The sequence below is a fragment of the Manis pentadactyla genome, chromosome Y, assembly GCF_030020395.1.
Source record: "Manis pentadactyla isolate mManPen7 chromosome Y, mManPen7.hap1, whole genome shotgun sequence".
Taxonomy (NCBI): Eukaryota; Metazoa; Chordata; class Mammalia; order Pholidota; family Manidae; genus Manis; species Manis pentadactyla.
Genome location: NC_080039.1, coordinates 6,705,825 through 6,723,846, shown reverse-complemented (window position 1 = coordinate 6,723,846; position 18,022 = coordinate 6,705,825). Strand labels below are relative to the sequence as shown.

Genomic DNA, 18,022 nt, shown 5'->3' with positions numbered 1-18,022 from the left:
TGATTGTGAAATATGGGCAGTGACGCTGAAATCCCTTCCATGTGATCATTAACAGCTCCATCCCCAGGGTCCTGTGGAGAACGGTCCCATGCCTTTCCTCCCTGACACCCTTTTCCCTTCTCTCCCTGCCACACTGCCCCTCTGTGAACCCCGTCTCCTGTCTTTCTGCCCACGTCCTTGCGGCTTCCAGGGAGTGCTAAAGCTGCCGAGTCACGGTTCCCAGAGCAGGCCCGGCAGCCCACCACTGCCACAGCACCCCCCAGACGTCAGGGTAGGCGGGAAGCGCCTCCCTCTGCTTCCTCAGACCTACCCCTAGTTCTCTCTTTCCTTCTGTCTGCCAGGGAACAGGGCAACTCCCCAGGAAGGGCAAGGCACATGGGGCCTTGGCAGCACACGTGTACTCCCTGCAGGCCTCACTCACAGACACTGGCCTGTTCCTAGAATATTAACAGCCTTTTCACGAAAAACCTGGTAGGTAGTCTTGAGAGTCTGATTATATATCAGAATTCTGAAAAGACAATGCTGACAACCAAGAATATTATATCCAGATCAATGGAGGAAGGGAGAGAAAGACTAGGAAAGCTACAAGACAGAAAGTAATAAAAAAGCAATACTACTTCTTACATATGTTAATTAAATATGTATGTGGAGTAAATGACCTAATTGAAAGACACACAAAGATGTTTAATATTTTCCAACTATATTCTACCTAAAAGCGAATCGTTTTTACTTAAATAAACACTTAGGATAAACATAAAATGAAAATGAGATCCCATGTAAATAGGAACCCGTGAGAGTAGGGCTAACCATATCTACATCAGACAAAATAGATTATACACCAAAACCTTGTCACAAGGAACAAATGGTTAAAATAATATCACATTAAAATTATCATTAACATGTATATAATAGATATTTGTATTAGGTACTACAAGTACATTATATACATAAAGAAAATTGTTTTCAAGAAGTCTGAAATAATTTTTTTCTATTGCAGATACATCATAAGATTGGACCCATACTGTAATAGTGAATATTTTCTATTATTTCCTGGTAACGTATAAACAGAAAAGCCATTTTAACAGCAAATAGATACCTTTAATTCTTATATGTAAATAAATAAGCCTTAAACCATACAGATACATAAATTGTTTTGCTATTTTCCTTTAAAGGTTTGGATATATTCCTGCTCTTTCTGAAAATAATTTGTTCCACACATAGACAACATGAAACGTATCGTAACAGAGGATAGATAGCAGAGTGTATGAAATAACACAGTGACTTTTAGATGATTAAGTACATTGTAGATAGCGGCAGTTAAAGACAATTTTACTCACAGAGGAGTATGCTTTAACTGATAATGTTGATGCAAATTTTAATTCTGCATTTATATTTTTAATATATTGCATTTATTCAGACACCAATGCTTATTCCAAGGACAGAACCATGAGGACCTTCTGTTCAGGTTAAGGCCAGTATTTTATGCAATATACTTCAGCTGGTTTGGGTTCTCCTTGTATTTTTCAATGTAGTCTCTGTCAGTTAAGGATGTTTTTGCTTCTTCAGATCAGGTCGCTATAAAATAAAGTATCAGGGTTAGTAAAAATGAAATCACGATATTGATTTACAAACCTCTCCTCAAATACACAAAACAACTTAACACAGTTTGCCTTGATTTTTCAGGAAACAATAAATTTTTAAAATCTGTAGGCTATCAGTAAAATCTAGAAATCCAACAGAAAAATTGCTAAGAATAAAACCTTAAAGCATAATGAACAGAATACAAATACATTTGGGATGTATTCTAGGTAACATTGACACTTTCAAATTCTTTAAAAAATTGCAGAGAAAAATTAATTTAGTTATTACCCAATCAACTGTTAAACCATAGGCTTTAATACTTAGGTATTAGGAACATGTGGAGTTTGAAACGAGAGAGTGACCTTATTTGGAAGGAATATTGGGAAAACAAATCCATAATTTACAAAAATAAAATGAGACATCTACTGAATCTATGAGCAAGGAACTGGAGAGAGGCAAAGAATAAACGTATTTACTTAAAGCATAAAGCAAACAGCTTATAACATTAAAATAAAAAAATACAATGATAATGATACCATTCACAAGATTTATACAGCACTTAAGCACTCGAGCAACTCTTTTAACATGGTAGCATTAAGGTAATTCATTATGTAATTGGCTTTATCATTTTGCAGGAGCAAACTGATATTTAAAAGTAAAGAAAGCTGGACAAGAGTAACAAAAAGAGATGAGATTAACGGGATTGGAATCACAGTTGACTACCTCCAGATTCTATAAAATGAGTCATAAATTTTACACTAAAAAGCCATGTGTTCTTTAACAATTATACAGTAATTATTGAGAATACACAAAAGTGGGAACTGATTTTCAGTTTATTCAACACAAAGCCAAACCAGCTGGAAATTATAATTACCATAGGAAAAAAACAACAAGTGTCTAAACTACAATAATCAAATAAAATAACAAAGTTTTAAAAATATTTTATATTACTGTAAGTAAAATTAATGGAGAATATGCCAGAGAATTGTTATACTACCTGTGAGACACTACATATAATGACTAAATCTAAGAGAAAAGTTAGACTGAAAGGGGGATATGAAAATTGGGTAAAAGGCAAATTGACAGGTAATTGTGAATTATTAAATTAGAAGCATTGCAAATAAAGGCAATTAACTATACTGCACTAAGGAAGTATGGAGTAGAAGAAAAACAAATTATGGAGGTATACTATAATATTAAAATTTTTATAGAAGATCATTTGTTTTCTTTCCTTTTTACTTCCACAGTTAGGATAGTCGTTGCCTACATTTATAAAACTGACAAACTAACAATGTAACTATAGTAAAAAGTAAGATGAAAAGACACTGATATTAAAAATTGAGAGAAATAGTGGCTAGGAATTCAATGTGATAACCTCCTCAAAATACACAGAAAAAGCCACAATATTTTGAATACAGAATCATCAAGACCTGGTGATGAAAAGATAACACTGAGAAGGATGAAGGGGCAGAGCTGTGATAGATCAGACTTCAAGGCTTCACCCCTGCCCAGCCCACAAAATGGATAAAAAGAATGGATTTAGGGGCGGATAAGAGCTGAAGATACCAGCAAAGTAGGCTCTGCTGATCTGTTCTGAGAAGACCAGACCCCACTGCACTGAACTTTGTAAATTAACAGGGATGGAGACCAGAGAGAGTTGAAGCACTCTAGGATGCTAAGACTCCTGTCAGCTGTCACCGATGAGGCATGCTGCATCGGTCCTACTGAGACACAACACAGAGGCAGGCGACAGTTCAAAAAATCTGCTGGTGTTGGAAAGGGTGCAGGAGCACAGCAGGTCTTATGGAGGAAGGGCAGGCATTTCCAGCCCTCCTTCAGCCCAACTGGCCAGATGCTTGCAGCAGCCAGTTCTGAAACCCTGCCTGCTGGCTCTGCCTATGCATTTTGCTGAAAACATACCCACTCCGCATACTCAGTCCAGCAGTAGTCAGATTTTGCAGGAAGCCAGGCAAAGGGCAACCCCACACACACAGTGCATCTCAAAAGAAATGCCAGCTGTCTCACAACAGTGCAGCAGAGGAGAACCACCACTGCTGGCAGCAGGAAACCTGTGGGCCTTGCCCACAGCCCATGAACAGTAGTTGTGGCTCAGCTACAACTGGGAATGGGGCACTGGTGAGCACGGAGTTTTGCATTTTTGGGTGCTGCATGACACACACTACATAAAGCCTCTACTGGGAAGACATGGCTGCATAGTGGATCTATCTAATACAAAGGAGGAAACACAGAGAGAGCCAGATAAAATGAGAAGAGTGAGAGATATGTTCCCAACAGAACAATACCAACAAGTGCAAAATGAAATAGAGATAAGCAATCCTCCTGATAAATGACTCAGAGCAATGGTCACTAAAGGTGTTCACTGACTTGAAGGCTAGAACTCAGTATCTCAGCAAGAACTTCAACAAGAGAGAGAAAATATAAAAAGGAGACACTCAGAGCAGAAGATACAATAACCACACGAAAAACACAATATAGGGAATGAACAGGAGGCTAGAGGAGACAGAGGAACGTAACAGTGAGCTAGAAGACAGGGTACTGGGAAGGAACTGAGCTGAGGCACAGAGAGAGTAAATAATTCTAAACATGTGAACATGGTATCAGAAGAGTGCTACATATCAAAATGAAATAATATTCACATAATAGGGATCCCAGATGAGGAGAGAGGCAAAGGGATATAAAGTTTATTTGCCAAAAAAACTGGCAAATTATTTCCTTATTTCCCTACCTGGGGAAGGAAACAGACATTCAGGTCCTGGAAGCCCAGAGAGCCCCTAACAAGAAGGACACAAGGAGGTCCACACCAAGACACAAAGGAATTAAATTGGCAAAGATAAAAGACAAAGAGAATCTTCAAACCAGCAAGAGAGGGGCAGACAGTTACCTGCAAGGCAAACAGTCACGAAAGGCCCTCAGCTTTTCCAGAGAAACATTACGGAGCACAAAGGAGCAGCATGAAATACTCACAGTCCTGAAAGGAAAGATTCTACTACCAAGAACTCTCCACCCAGCAAGGTTATCATTCAGGATCAGAGGAGACACTGCAAGCCTTCCTGATGAACAGAGGTTACAGGAATTCACCACCCCCAAACCAGCCTCACAATATGTTTCAGGACTTGTTCAGATGGAAATGTTTTTAGGTTTAAATGGTTTTCATTGGTGAAAGTAAACATACAGGTAGGGCATAGCCCATAAAGGTAGGGCAGCAATCACTTGTAAAGCAATTATGGTGTTCAGAAGGGAATAGTAGTAAAATCACCCATACACAAAATCAGCCAGGGATACACAAAAGATGTAGATTATGACATCATTCCTACAGCATGGAGGAGGATGAAGGAAAAATTCCTATGTGTAGACACACGAAGAATGAGGAGGAACCAATCCAAGCATAACACTAAAGGAAATCACCAAATCACAAGAGCTGGAAAACAACTAGCAAAATGGCAGTAACAAAGTAGTTATCAGTAATTACTTAAAAAGTAAAAGGACTAAGCACATCAAACAAAAGACACAGTGTGGCAGAATGGATTAAAAAAAACAAGACCTATCTATATTTTGCCTACAAAATACTCACTTCTGACCCATAAAAACATAGACTAAAAGTGAAGGGACGGGAAAAGGTATTTCATGCAACCCATATAGGGAAAAAACCAGAAGTAGCAGTACTTGTATCAGACAAAATAGACTGTTAAACAAAGAAAGTAACCAGACAAAGTAGGTCATTACATAACGGTGGAAGGCATCAGTGCAACAAGGGGATTTAGCAATTATAAATGTCTATGTGCCCAACATAAAAGCATCTAAGTATATAAAGCAAATACAGGCCTACAGGGAGAAACTGCCAGCAACACAATGAGGTAGGGGACTTTTAACACCAACTAACACCACTGCATAGAACATCCAGACATAAAATCAGTAAGGGAACAGTGCCGCTGTACAACACATCAGACCTGGACGACTTGACAGTAATATACGGATCGTTCCACCCAAAATTAGCAGAACACACAATCTTCTAAATTGCACACAGAAGGTTCTCCAGAACAGATCACATATAGGGATGAAAAACATGTCTCAAAAAAATCTAAGATTGACATTCTATCAAGCATAATTTCAGACCACAATGTTATGAAACAAAAAGTCCATTACATGAAAAATAAACTGTGAATAAAACTCAAACATATGGAGGAGAAACAACATCTTTATGAACATTCAATTGATCGATGAACATATCAAAGAGGAAATCAAAGAACAAAGGAAACCAATGAAAATGGAAACACAACTTGGGACTCTGGCAAATGTCCCAAGAGCAAATACAGTGCTGCCTCAAGAAATGAGAAAAATCTCAGATAAGCAACTCACAGAAGAACAAACAAAGGCCAACACTAGTAGGAGGAACACAATAAAGATCAGAACATAAAAAAAGGTATAGAGATTATGAAACTAATACAAAAAAAAAGCAATGACGCCAAGAGTTGGATCTTTGAAAAGATGAACATAACAGAAAAAACCCTCGCCAGACATTTCAAGAAAAAAGAGTGCATAAACAAGTTGACATATGGATCACAAATATATAAGATGAGAAATGGGAAGAGAAGTCACAACAGACACCACAGATGGTTAAAAAATACAGGAATACTCAAAGGCAATTTTATGCCAATAAACTGGATCCCCTACAAGAATGGGATAAATTCTCAGAAACGTACAATTTTCAAAGACTGACCTGAAAAGAAAAAGAAAATCTGAACAGACTGGTTACCAAGAATGAAATTGAATGTGTAATCCAAAAGCTCCAAGAACCAAAATCCTGGACGAGAGAGCCTTCCAGGTGAACCCTACCAAACAATTCAAACAACTGTTTTGTTGTTCCTTCCTTTCTTAAGTGTCACAAAATACAGAAAAGAAAGGAGTACTTCCAAACTCATTCTACCAGGTCAACATTAGCCTAATGCTAAAACAAAAGATTCTTAAAAAAGGCAAATGTCAGACCTCTAATTCCTGATGAACACAGAAGGAAATATATCAACAAAATATTAGCAATGTGAATTCAAATATATAATCAGAAGAATCACTGATCACAGCCAAGTGGGGTTTATTCCAGGTATGCAAGCATGGCAAAATATTTGTTAATCAATCAATATGATACACCACATTAACAAGAGGATCAAAATACATACGATCACTTCAGAGGTGCACAAAAAGCATCAGACAAAAATTCTGCATCTTCATGATAAACATCCTCAGCCTAATGGTAAGAGAGAATATACCTAAACAACACAAAGGCTGTGTATACGACAAACCCACAGCCTCCATCCTATTCAATGGCGAATAGCTGGAGGCTTTTCCTGTAAGATCAGGAACAAGTCAAGAATGCCCACTCTCACCACTTTTATTCAACATAGTACTGGAGATCCCAGTCACAGCAATCAAATGAGACAGAGGTAAGTCTTAAAATTGGTGAAGAAGGAGCTGAACCATCACTGTTTGAAGATTACATGACACCATATAAAGAAAAAACTCCACAAGACTTCAACATAAAATCATGAGAATAATTGGATTCAGCAAAGTTTCAGGGTACATAATGAATACACAGAAATCTGTTGCATTCTTATGTACTAACTACACAGTAGCAGAAAGATCAATCAGGAAAACGATGCTCATGAAAATACCTATCCAAGACAGTGAAAGACCTGGACTTTGGAAGCTCTAAGACACTGATGAAAGAAACCAAGGGCACAAATAAATGGATATCTCTCCTGTGTTCATGGATAGGAAGAATTAATATTGTTCAAATGTACATCCTAGTGAAAGCAGTTGACAGATTCAGTGCAGTCCCTATCAAAATGCCAATGGTATTTTTCAATGAACTAGAAAACAATCCTAAAATTTATAGGGAAACACAAAAAACCAAAAGATCCTAAAGAGCAAAAGCAACCCTGAGAAAGAACCTGTGGTGTGGGAAGATGGCAGAGAAGGATGGCAAGTTTGTCTTGCTCCCAACACACAAAGGAAGCAAGTAGAGCAACTACAACAATGAAAAAGACCTGAAAAATACAGAACTGACCAACTTCACAGGGTGATGAGGGGAATACCACACTGAGAAGCGTAAACTGGCAGAGCCACAATCAATCGGGTCTCCAGCCATTCCCCCACTGCAGCTGGAGGAAGAGGAATGGAACCAGGAGGGGATATGCACTCAGGAACTCTGCACACATGGCCGAGGAGATCTGCTGTGGGAGCATGAGTGCACATGGAATAGGGCTGTAATAGGGATGGACACAAGGGACAGGTCGAGAACTGAGGGAGGTTGTAACACCTGTATGCTTATGGAGGACAGGCATGCTCCACAGGTGGAAGAGAAAGAAGAATAAGAAAGTACTTTTATACTGTGTTTGAAAAAGAGCAATTACCACCTTAATATGGATTCCTGTATAATTAGGAAACTATGACTCTTACAATAAACACAAACCTAAAGTTTATGAGAGGTACAGGAAAATCTGGAATTGTGACTTCCAATCACAACAGTAAAGAAACCCATCAAGTAACAAGCGAAGAGTGTAAGACACAAAGAAAGGAACAGACAGCAGCTACAAAAAACAACCAGAAAACAATCAGTAAAATGGCAATATGTACATACCTAATAAAATTTCCCTGAAGTGTAAATGGACTGAATGCTCCAATCAAAAGACACAACGTGGCAGAAGGATAAGTACAAAGTACTGAGACACATCTATATGAAGCCTAGGGAGACTCAATTCAGCCCCAAGATATATACAGAATGAAAGTGATGGGATGTAAAAAGGAATTCCATGTAAATAATAGGGAAAAAAGCAGAAATAGCCATACTTACATCAGACATAATTGATTTCAAAACAAGGAAAGTTAACAACAAAGAGGACATTACATAATGACCATGGGTGAGTCCAACAAGAAGGTATAATGATTATAAAATCTATGCACACAACGCAGGAGCACCTAAATATATGACAAATAAATACAAACAGAATTAAAGGGGGAAATACACTGCAACTCACTCACTTTAACACACCACTGACATTAATAGACAGATCCACCAGATGGAAAATAAATAAGGAAAAGGATCTGAAACAGACATTTGATAAGATGGACTAAACACATATCTGCAGAGCATTCCACAAAATAGCTGCAGAATTCACAATTTTTCTGAAGGGAATACACAATGTTCCCCTGAACAGATCACATACTAGGCCACAAAAAGCCTCAATAAACTAGAAGAGTTTAAAATTTTATCAAGCAATTTCCAGGCCACAATGACATGAAACAGGAAATAAATTACACACAGTGAGCAAAAATGCCTAAAAGCACACAGAGGCTAAATAACATAGTTCTATGTGATCAAGGATCAATGACTGAATTAAAACAGAGATAATTCAATACATGGAGACAAAAGAAAAGAACTCAGCAGCTCCAAACCTGTAGGATGTGGTGAGGCAGTTCTAAGAGGAAAGCACATAGCAATACAGGCTTACCTCGAGAAAGAACAACAATCCCACATGAAGAATCTAAACTGAACACTAAAGCAACTAGGAAAGGAACAACAAATGACAACCAAAGTTGGTAGAAAGAGGGTCATAATAAAGATCAGGGCAAAAATAAAAATATACAGAATGAAGCAATAGAAAAAGAATCAAAGAGCTGGTTGAGAAAATAAAAGAGACCAATCCTTAGCCAGATTTCTCCAGAGGAGAAAAAGAGAGTACATAAATAAACATAAACAGTAAAAGAAATAGTCATAATGGACACCACAGAAATGCAAATATTAGAGAATTCTATTTGAGAATATGTGCTAATATATTGGAGAATATAGAAGAAATGGGCAAATTCCAAGAAGAACACATCCTTGCAAGACGAACCCATGACGAAACAGAAAATCTCAACGGACCATTTAGCAGTAATGAAACTGAATGGTAATCAAAAAACTCCCTAGAAACAAAGGACCAGGTAAGCTGGATTCACAGCTGAAAGTTACCAAACATTTAAAATAGAGATAATACCATCCTTCTTAAAGAACTGCAAATAGTAGAGGAGGGAACACTTCCAAATTCATTCTATGAGACCAGCATCACTCTTTAACACCAAAACCAGATAAACACACTACAAGAAAGAAACTTGTAGACTGATATCGCTTGAGGAACACAGATGCAACAAAACATTGGTGAAACAGATTTAAAAATACAGCAAAAGGATCATCCATCCAACCAGGTGGGATTACTGCAAAATTACAAGGATGGTACAATATCCGTCAATCACCATTACCCAACACATTAACAAAAAGAATAAAAACCACATGATCATCTCAACAGATGCCGAAAAGCATTTGACAAAATGCAACATCCATTCTTGGTTAAAAATTCTCAACAAATTGGGTACAGAGGGTACACACCTCACCATAATAAAGGCCATATATAACATACCCATGCTTACTATCATCATATTCAAAGACAAAAAAATTGAAAATTTCCAAGATATGGACCGAGACAAAGATGTCCACACTCACCACTTTCTCACCATTTCACGTAGTACCGGAGGTCCCAGTTATGGCAGTCAGACACAACTAAGAGATAAAAGGCATCCAAGCTGGTGAGGAGGAAGTTAAGCCTTCAGTATGATCACATTACATGGTATATATATATATATATATACACATACACATACTAGTAACTGGATTCAGCAAGGTGGCAGGATTCAAAATTAATATATGGAAATCTCCTGCATTCCTTTATTCTGACAAGTAATCAAGAGAAAATGAAATCAGGAAAAGATCTGTACTTAGAATGGCTTCCAAAAAAAAAATCCCTAGGAGTAAACCTAACGAAGGAGGTGAAAGACCTGGGGGCCAAAACTGTTAAGACACTCATGAGAGCAATTAAAAAGACACAAATAAATGAAATATATCCTATGCTCCTGGATAGGAAAAATTAATATTGTCAAAATGATCATCCTGCCCAAAGCTATTGACCGATTCAGAGCAATCCCTATGAAAATACCAATGGCATTCCTCAATCAACTAGAGCAAATAATCCTAAAATTCATAAGGAACCACAAAAAATCCCAAATAGCCAAACCAATCCTGAGAAAAAAGAACAAAGCTGTGGGAATTATGCTCCCTAACTTCAAGATCTACTACAAACCAACAATAATCAAAACAATATACTACTGGCACAAGAAAGACAACCACAGATCAATGGAATAGAATAGAGAGCTCACATATAATCTCAAGCATATGTGTGACAAGGAGCCTCAAATATACAATGGGAAAAGACAGCCTCTTCTGGAACTGATGTTGGGAAATCTCAGAAGCTACATGCAAGAGAATGAGAGTGGATTACTGACTACATAGCTAAAAGTAAGCTCAAAATGGAGCAAAGACCTAAATGTAAGACATGAAAACATAAAACCATTAGAAGAAAACACAGGCAAAATTCTCTTGAACACAAGCATGAGCAATGTTTTCCTGGACACATCTCCTGGCCATAAAAACAAAATAAAAATGAACAGTGGGACCACATCAAACTCAAAAGTTTCGTATAGCATATGACACCTTCAGTAGAAACAGGAAACCTACAGCATGAGACTATATTCATGAATGACTTATCTGGAATGGGGTTAATATCCAAAATATACATAAAGAACACCAGAATAACTAGTAACCAACCTTAAAAAAGAGGAAAGGAACAGATCCTTTTCCCAAGTAGTCATATAGATGATAACCCGGTACATGAAAAATGCTCCACATCTCTATCATCAGGGAAATGGAAATTAAAAGCACAATGAGATATTACTTTCCAGCCAGAATGGCCAATATCTAAGAGAAGAAATGACAAGTGTTGAGGAGGATGTGGAGAATTAGAAACCCTCCCACACTATCGGTGGGAAAGTCAGTTGGTGCAACCACTGTGGAAAGCAGTATGGAGGTTCCTCAAAAAACTAATAGGAATTCTATAGGGCCCATTCATTCCACTCCTAGGAATTTACCCACACAAAAGAATATCTCTGATTCAAAAAGACATGTGCACCCTTTTATTTATCACTGCATTACTTAAAATAGCCATCTACGGAAGGAACCATAGATGAACGGATGAACAAGATATGGTACATATACATGATGGAATATTATTCAGCCATAAGAGAGGGAGAGAAATCCTGCCCTTTGCAACAAGAGGGTATTATGCTCAGTGAAATAAGCCAGGAGGAGAAAGACAAGTACCAAATGATTTCACTCATCTGTGGAGCACAAGAACAAACCAAAAACTGAAGCAACAAAACAGCAGCAGGCTCACAGAACCCCAGAAAGGTCTAACAGTTTCCAAAGGGAGAGGGACTGGAAGGGAGCGTGGGAAAGGAGGGGTTATGGGAATAAGGGGCATTACAATTAGCACACATAATGTAAGGTGGGGCACAGTAAGGCAGCACAGCACAGAGAAGACAAGTAGTGACTCTATAGCATCTTACTATGCTGATGGACAGTGACTGTAATGGGGAATGTACTGGGGACTTGATAATGGGGGGAATCTAGTAACTAAACTGTTGATCATGTGATTGTGTATTAATGATACCAAAATAAAAAATAAAAAAATACAAAGTAAATAAAATCTGTGGTTCAGTTTTTAGTGTAACTACCACAAATCTATAAAATAACTGATCAAAGTTCTGAAAAATGAAGAGAAAAATTAGTAATTCAACAATTACAGCTATAGATGTTAATACCCTATGGAAGGATGTGTGTGTATATATATGGAGGACATATGCAAGATATAAAAGAAATAGAACACTCAGACAAAAAACCTGCAAATAAATAAAACATCTGAGCAACGCTAAAATTAACAATCTCTAAAAGAACATTCCACAGCCAACAGCAGAGTATGCATACTTCTCAAGCACACAAAGAACATTTCACAGGATAGACTCCATCAGCCTTGTTAGTCAGCAAATTTTAAAGTACTGAAATCAAACAAAGTGTATGATTTTTATGATACATTTTATCTCAATTCAATGGTGGTAAAATGGAAAAAGGGCAATAAGGGAAATTCACAAATGTGTTGAAATTAAACAAAATTCTAAGTAACTGTGTTAAAGAAAAGTCACAAGGGAAACTCAAAAGCACTTTAATGTGAATGAAAATGAAGATACAACACACTAAAATTTAAGTAATGCAGCTAGCATGCTATTTACAGGAGAGCTGATAGTTGTGAATATAGTTAAAAGAAAGGTCTAAAAACAAAAACCCAACTCTGCTCCTGAAGACACACGGAAAAGGTCAATATGAACCTTAACCAAGTGATGAAAGCAACATTTAGCATGGAATTTAAGGCAAGGAGAAATAAGAAAAACAAATGTGAAAACTCAACTGGCCAAAACAAAATCAACAAAGCTTTAGCAAAAGTGACCAAGAATAAAAATGAATCTCTCATTAATATAAGTGTCACCACAAAATCCATGTCTTCACATACATAAAATGCAGGACAGTATAGGTTATTGCACATAACCATATCAGGCCAAAACTGTTAGACCTTACTATTAGGGAATGTCTCATAGTAAGGCATTGAATAATCTGCTTTATGAATCACGGAACTAATAATCATAATCTTCATTCCAAATACCTCTTGTTTTTGCACGAGGTTCCTTCCCTCTGTTGCACAGAACTTCCTTGTTTCTTTGGGTAATTTATTCTCAAAAGATTCTATGTAAATATAAGATACAATCAAAGAAACTCAGGTAAAATCTAGCTTTAGATTATTAGTTGACAATTCACTTCCATTTTATAAAAGTTAAGAAATTACTCACTTCCAAATCAGAAAGCATATTTAAAAGTCTTTGAATCAAACATCGATCAACCGCCTCGCCATTTCTTTCTTTTTCAATCAACAGAAGAGTCCCGTGTATAGTCTTGCTCTGAATGTTCTGATCACACATTATGTGTGATTTAAATAATTGGATCCCCATGTCCCTATAAAAAAGGAACTGTCTAAATAAGTGGTAATTACAACCCCGTAAATTTCAGCTTGTGTTTTGCTATCGGTTGTGATTTTAAGTAAATGCATAAACCACAGTCAAAACAACATACAATTTTATATTAAACTCATCTGTCCACAGTTGGCTAAATTTTTGTTTGTTTCTTGATTGTCTAAAATAGATCTAAATAATATCTAAGAGTTAAGTAAAGTTCACTGAAAGACATATATAATTCCAATAAATAAAGCAGTATTTAGGATAGCTTTAAGGCTTTCAAATATTCCCATTTCAAGTTCCAAAGTACTGTCAATTTAGTATAAAACACATGAAAAGTGATTTTCATAGAATGGGTCCTAGAAGTAGTATGCTTCATCAACAAGATATTTTATTAACACTAAGATGAAGGGATAAATTAACATTTCAATCTAGGATACCATGTGGTCTAATATAATTTTAAAGATATTTAAAATGTTATGATATGAATAAGTACAGATTTTGAAACTTGTATTTCTCTTGTGTATTTTCTTTCAGTTAGCACATATCAAACAGATGATCATTGAGTTGCCTGTAACAATTCTTTTAAAGCAATCACTGTCATCCTTACCAAATAGAATGTAACTCTGGATTCCGAAAAACATAAGTTCTATCTAGGAACAGAAAAATGTTCCTGATCATGATCTGTCAAAAAGAAAACAAAGATAAAGCATTTACAAAGAAAATATATTTTTATTAAATTATTGACTACCTGTCAAAACCTTATTCTTAAGAAAAGCACCTTACTTCTGGCATTTGTATATATTATTACCAGTTGCAAGATCAAATATGGGCAATAATACATCTCTTTGTCTTGGAAAAGTAACTTTACATTTTTCCCTCACTTTCCACACTATTTGTTCTAAATTCCTCCTTTAATAATAAATATTAGCAGAGATTTATGAACGTTTATTCATATAAAGATTATGTTTTACATAAAATACTGATATTCAACAGGGCTAATATAGTTTGCCTAACAAATAAATCTTGGAAAATCTATGAGTACAAGATTAGAAGATCGAAAAATGTAAGGAAAAATCTACAGTATAGAATTGCAGGTAGAATATCAAGAAGAAACATAAATTCACTACTAATGCCAAGACTCTACAAACTTAAGCTCCTATGGCTTATATTTGAAGACAAAACATTTAAAAAGACACTTATTAGGATTTATTATGAAGATATTGATATATGTAAGTTAATTGTAATTTAAACAAACACTAGAATGGTAGTCTTCAAGTGTTCCTATCTCAAGTCCCCTTTTACTATTAAAAAGCACTGGCAAAACCCAGGAACTTGCACTAATTGGGTTATCTCTACGGGTATTTACTTTACTAGAAAATTAAACTGAGTATTCTGTAAGTACTACATTGAAGTAATCTTATTTAATAAAAGATAATTTAATAAAAAGAATTGTTTAATATATTAAATATAAAATAGTAACAAAAGATACAAATCTTAAGTGAAAATCAACCTCTAGAGATCCAATATAAAGCATGGTGATTACATTTGATACTACTACATTAAATACTTGAAAGTTGCTGAGAGGAGATCCTTCATGTTTTCACCATTAAAATTAAAAAGTAATTATATGAGGTGATGAATGTGTTAGCTAGCTAATGCCACCATCGTAATCTTTCAGCCATATATAACTGTTATCAAATCATCACATTCTACATGTGAGACTCATGTTGTATCTCAAAAAGTATTTAAAGAATTCACACTGTGAAAAGAGACAGAGTACTAATACTTTAAACACACCTATTAAGTTATAGAATATGCCTAAACATCTGGGGGAAACTAAAAGAGATACAAGAGGAAACCAGAATTGGATGGGGGGCTTGTAAGATCCTAGAAAGCAACAGAGAATTGATAACTCTTCAATTGTGTCTTAGAGAATGAATTAAGAACTTTCCAGGCTGGCAGATTAAATGCTGCATGGAGAAATGATTATAGGTGATATGCTTATTTCCCCTTAACATAGTATCTTTCAACTGCACAAAAAAAAAACACCCACAAAGGTAAACTATGTTGTCACAGACTTAATTTTATGGCATGTTCACATTAGCTGGAAATGTTGTAAATAAACGTAAAAGATTATAAAATGTGTTTGTGCGATCAACATTAGGTGATCATTGCATTCATTAATATTGTTTTTAGAAAAAAATCTATGTATTTTTATTTTTTTGCTTGTAACTTAAAACATTCATGGCACCTGGGATAACTCCCTTGAAGAACTTTGCCCGGTGCCTTTGGAAGTGTTATGGGAAAGGGTAGGTATGCTGTCCAGGGAACTCTGGCAGGGAGCAGAGTTGTGGGAGATCAAAGATGTGATGCTGACAGGGTTCACAGTCTTTATGTTGAGCTAAGACTATCACATTTTTACATGGGTATGAAAACCAGAAAGCTGTGATATGGCAGCCATCAATTACCAGAAAGGACACACCTAACTGGAAATAAGTGAGCACTGGGCTTAGCAATTCCAGAAACAAACACCTAGTGCAACCAAATATGAAAGGCACCTCATTAAAACAAACAATAGTAAAATAAACACTTTCACATTTTAATTGATTTGGTGCTCTCCTTTTTGTATTTTCAAATTATAAGCTCCCACTAACTATTCCAAACAATAAATAGTTTAAACCCTAATCAAACTTCAGGCTTTATGTAGGAAACTGAGAAAAAGAACTGTTTTCAATTAATGCCAAACACTGAAGTCGCATCATTTTGTATTTACATATTTTTAAATAAATAAAAAATACATAAAATGCATTACAAATTTTAGAAGTATATTAATTGTATTAGTCCATATTATTCTAATGCTATATTACACCAAAACTGAGAAGCACACATATTTCACATCATATTATCAGTAGCAAAAAAAGAGTAATGCCTCCTATGGAAAATCTAAAATATTTCCCCAACTCAGCATATTGCCTTTGATGTGGTTCCAACTCCTTTTCTGCACACTCCCTGGCACAATAAAACCTGATTATAAATCACTAATTTCAGAAACTATTTAATGAGATTCAGTTTTGTAATTTCAAAGTGATGTGGTTATAAATAACCTTACATTTTATGCCTCTTTGTTTGGCTCTAATAATATAAACTCAACTTTATGTCTAAAATTATGTTTTTAAAAAAAACATTTTCCAAATTGTAGGTGGACAAATCAACTACAATTTCAATTTATATAATTCAGAAAAAACTTCTATCATAAAAGCACTTCCAAATATGTTTTTAAACAAAGCATGAGTTAACTGCATGTTTTATTTTTCTTAGCTGGAACATTCTCACAAATTTGACAACATACTTGCAACTAAAAACATAATTATTATACTCTACCATTTGCCTGCAATGATTTTGCCAGCATTGATCAATGTTCTTTATGAAAGAGTCACTATCCAAAGAATTCATGAGGTAATGTTAAGAAAAAGTTTACATTCTAAAATTAACACTATGAAAATGGAAGACATGGCTTCTAAAACAAAGTATTTGGTAGAATAGGTTAATGCTTATCAGAAGTCCAAACATCTCTAAGTCTTAGCACGTAAAGTATTAAAAAATAAAATTCATTTTACATGTCTAACAATTACTCTACTCAAATTCTGCCATTTTCAACAACATGGCTGGAGCTAGAGGGTGGTATGATCAGTGAAATAAAAGTCAGGAGAAAGACAAGTACCAAATGACTTCACTCATTTTTGCAGCATACTAACAAAGCAAAAACTGAAGGAACAAAACAGCAGTGGAACCACAGAAACCCAAAATGTACTAACACTTGCCAAAGAGATAGGGACTGGGTGTGTGGGTGGGAAGGGAGGGATAAGGGGAACAAAGGGCATTACAATTAGCACACATAACCTGTGGGGGGAGCACATGGAAGGTAGTATAGTACAGAGAAGACAAGTAGTGACTCAATAGCCTCTTACTAGGCTGATGGACGTTGACTATAATGAGATATAATGGGACTTGATAATGGGAGTTATCTAGTAACCACAATATTGCTCATGTATATTAATGATAATAAAATAAATACAGAAAACGTTTATTAAATTGATCTCATAAAACACCATTTGTTATTCAAAATGAAAATGAAGCAAACTTTGTCTGCCATATGTTGAAACTACAAAATATATATTGTCAAAAATGGACTAAAACCTATTATGGTGAGCATTACATAATTTATACAGATGATGAATCAGGAGATTGTTCATCCACAACCAATATAATATTGTGCACAAATGTGTATTTCAAAAAGATTATTATAAAAGCTAAGATAAAATCATTAAGTGAAAAGATGATCTAAGGAAAGGAAAAGAACTTGCAGCATCTGGTTTCAAAAAAGGATACTCCCTGAACTGATGAACTTGTGCCTTCATATGGAGTTCACAAAGCCACG

General features: G+C 35.8%; 1 protein-coding gene across 1 annotated transcript; it reads right to left on the bottom strand.

Moving 5' to 3' along the window:
• Nucleotides 1–1,349: 1,349 nt before the first annotated feature.
• LOC130682160 (cullin-4A-like) lies at nucleotides 1,350–17,029 on the bottom strand. Its single transcript, XM_057496309.1, has 4 exons — nucleotides 16,966–17,029; nucleotides 14,192–14,265; nucleotides 13,420–13,582; nucleotides 1,350–1,575 (listed from the first exon to the last, which is right to left on the bottom strand). The coding sequence occupies exons 1-4, from the start codon at nucleotides 16,966–16,968 to the stop codon at nucleotides 1,543–1,545; spliced, it is 273 nt and encodes a 90-aa protein (XP_057352292.1). The 5' UTR covers nucleotides 16,969–17,029; the 3' UTR covers nucleotides 1,350–1,542.
• Between the last annotated feature and the right edge of the window lie 993 nt (nucleotides 17,030–18,022).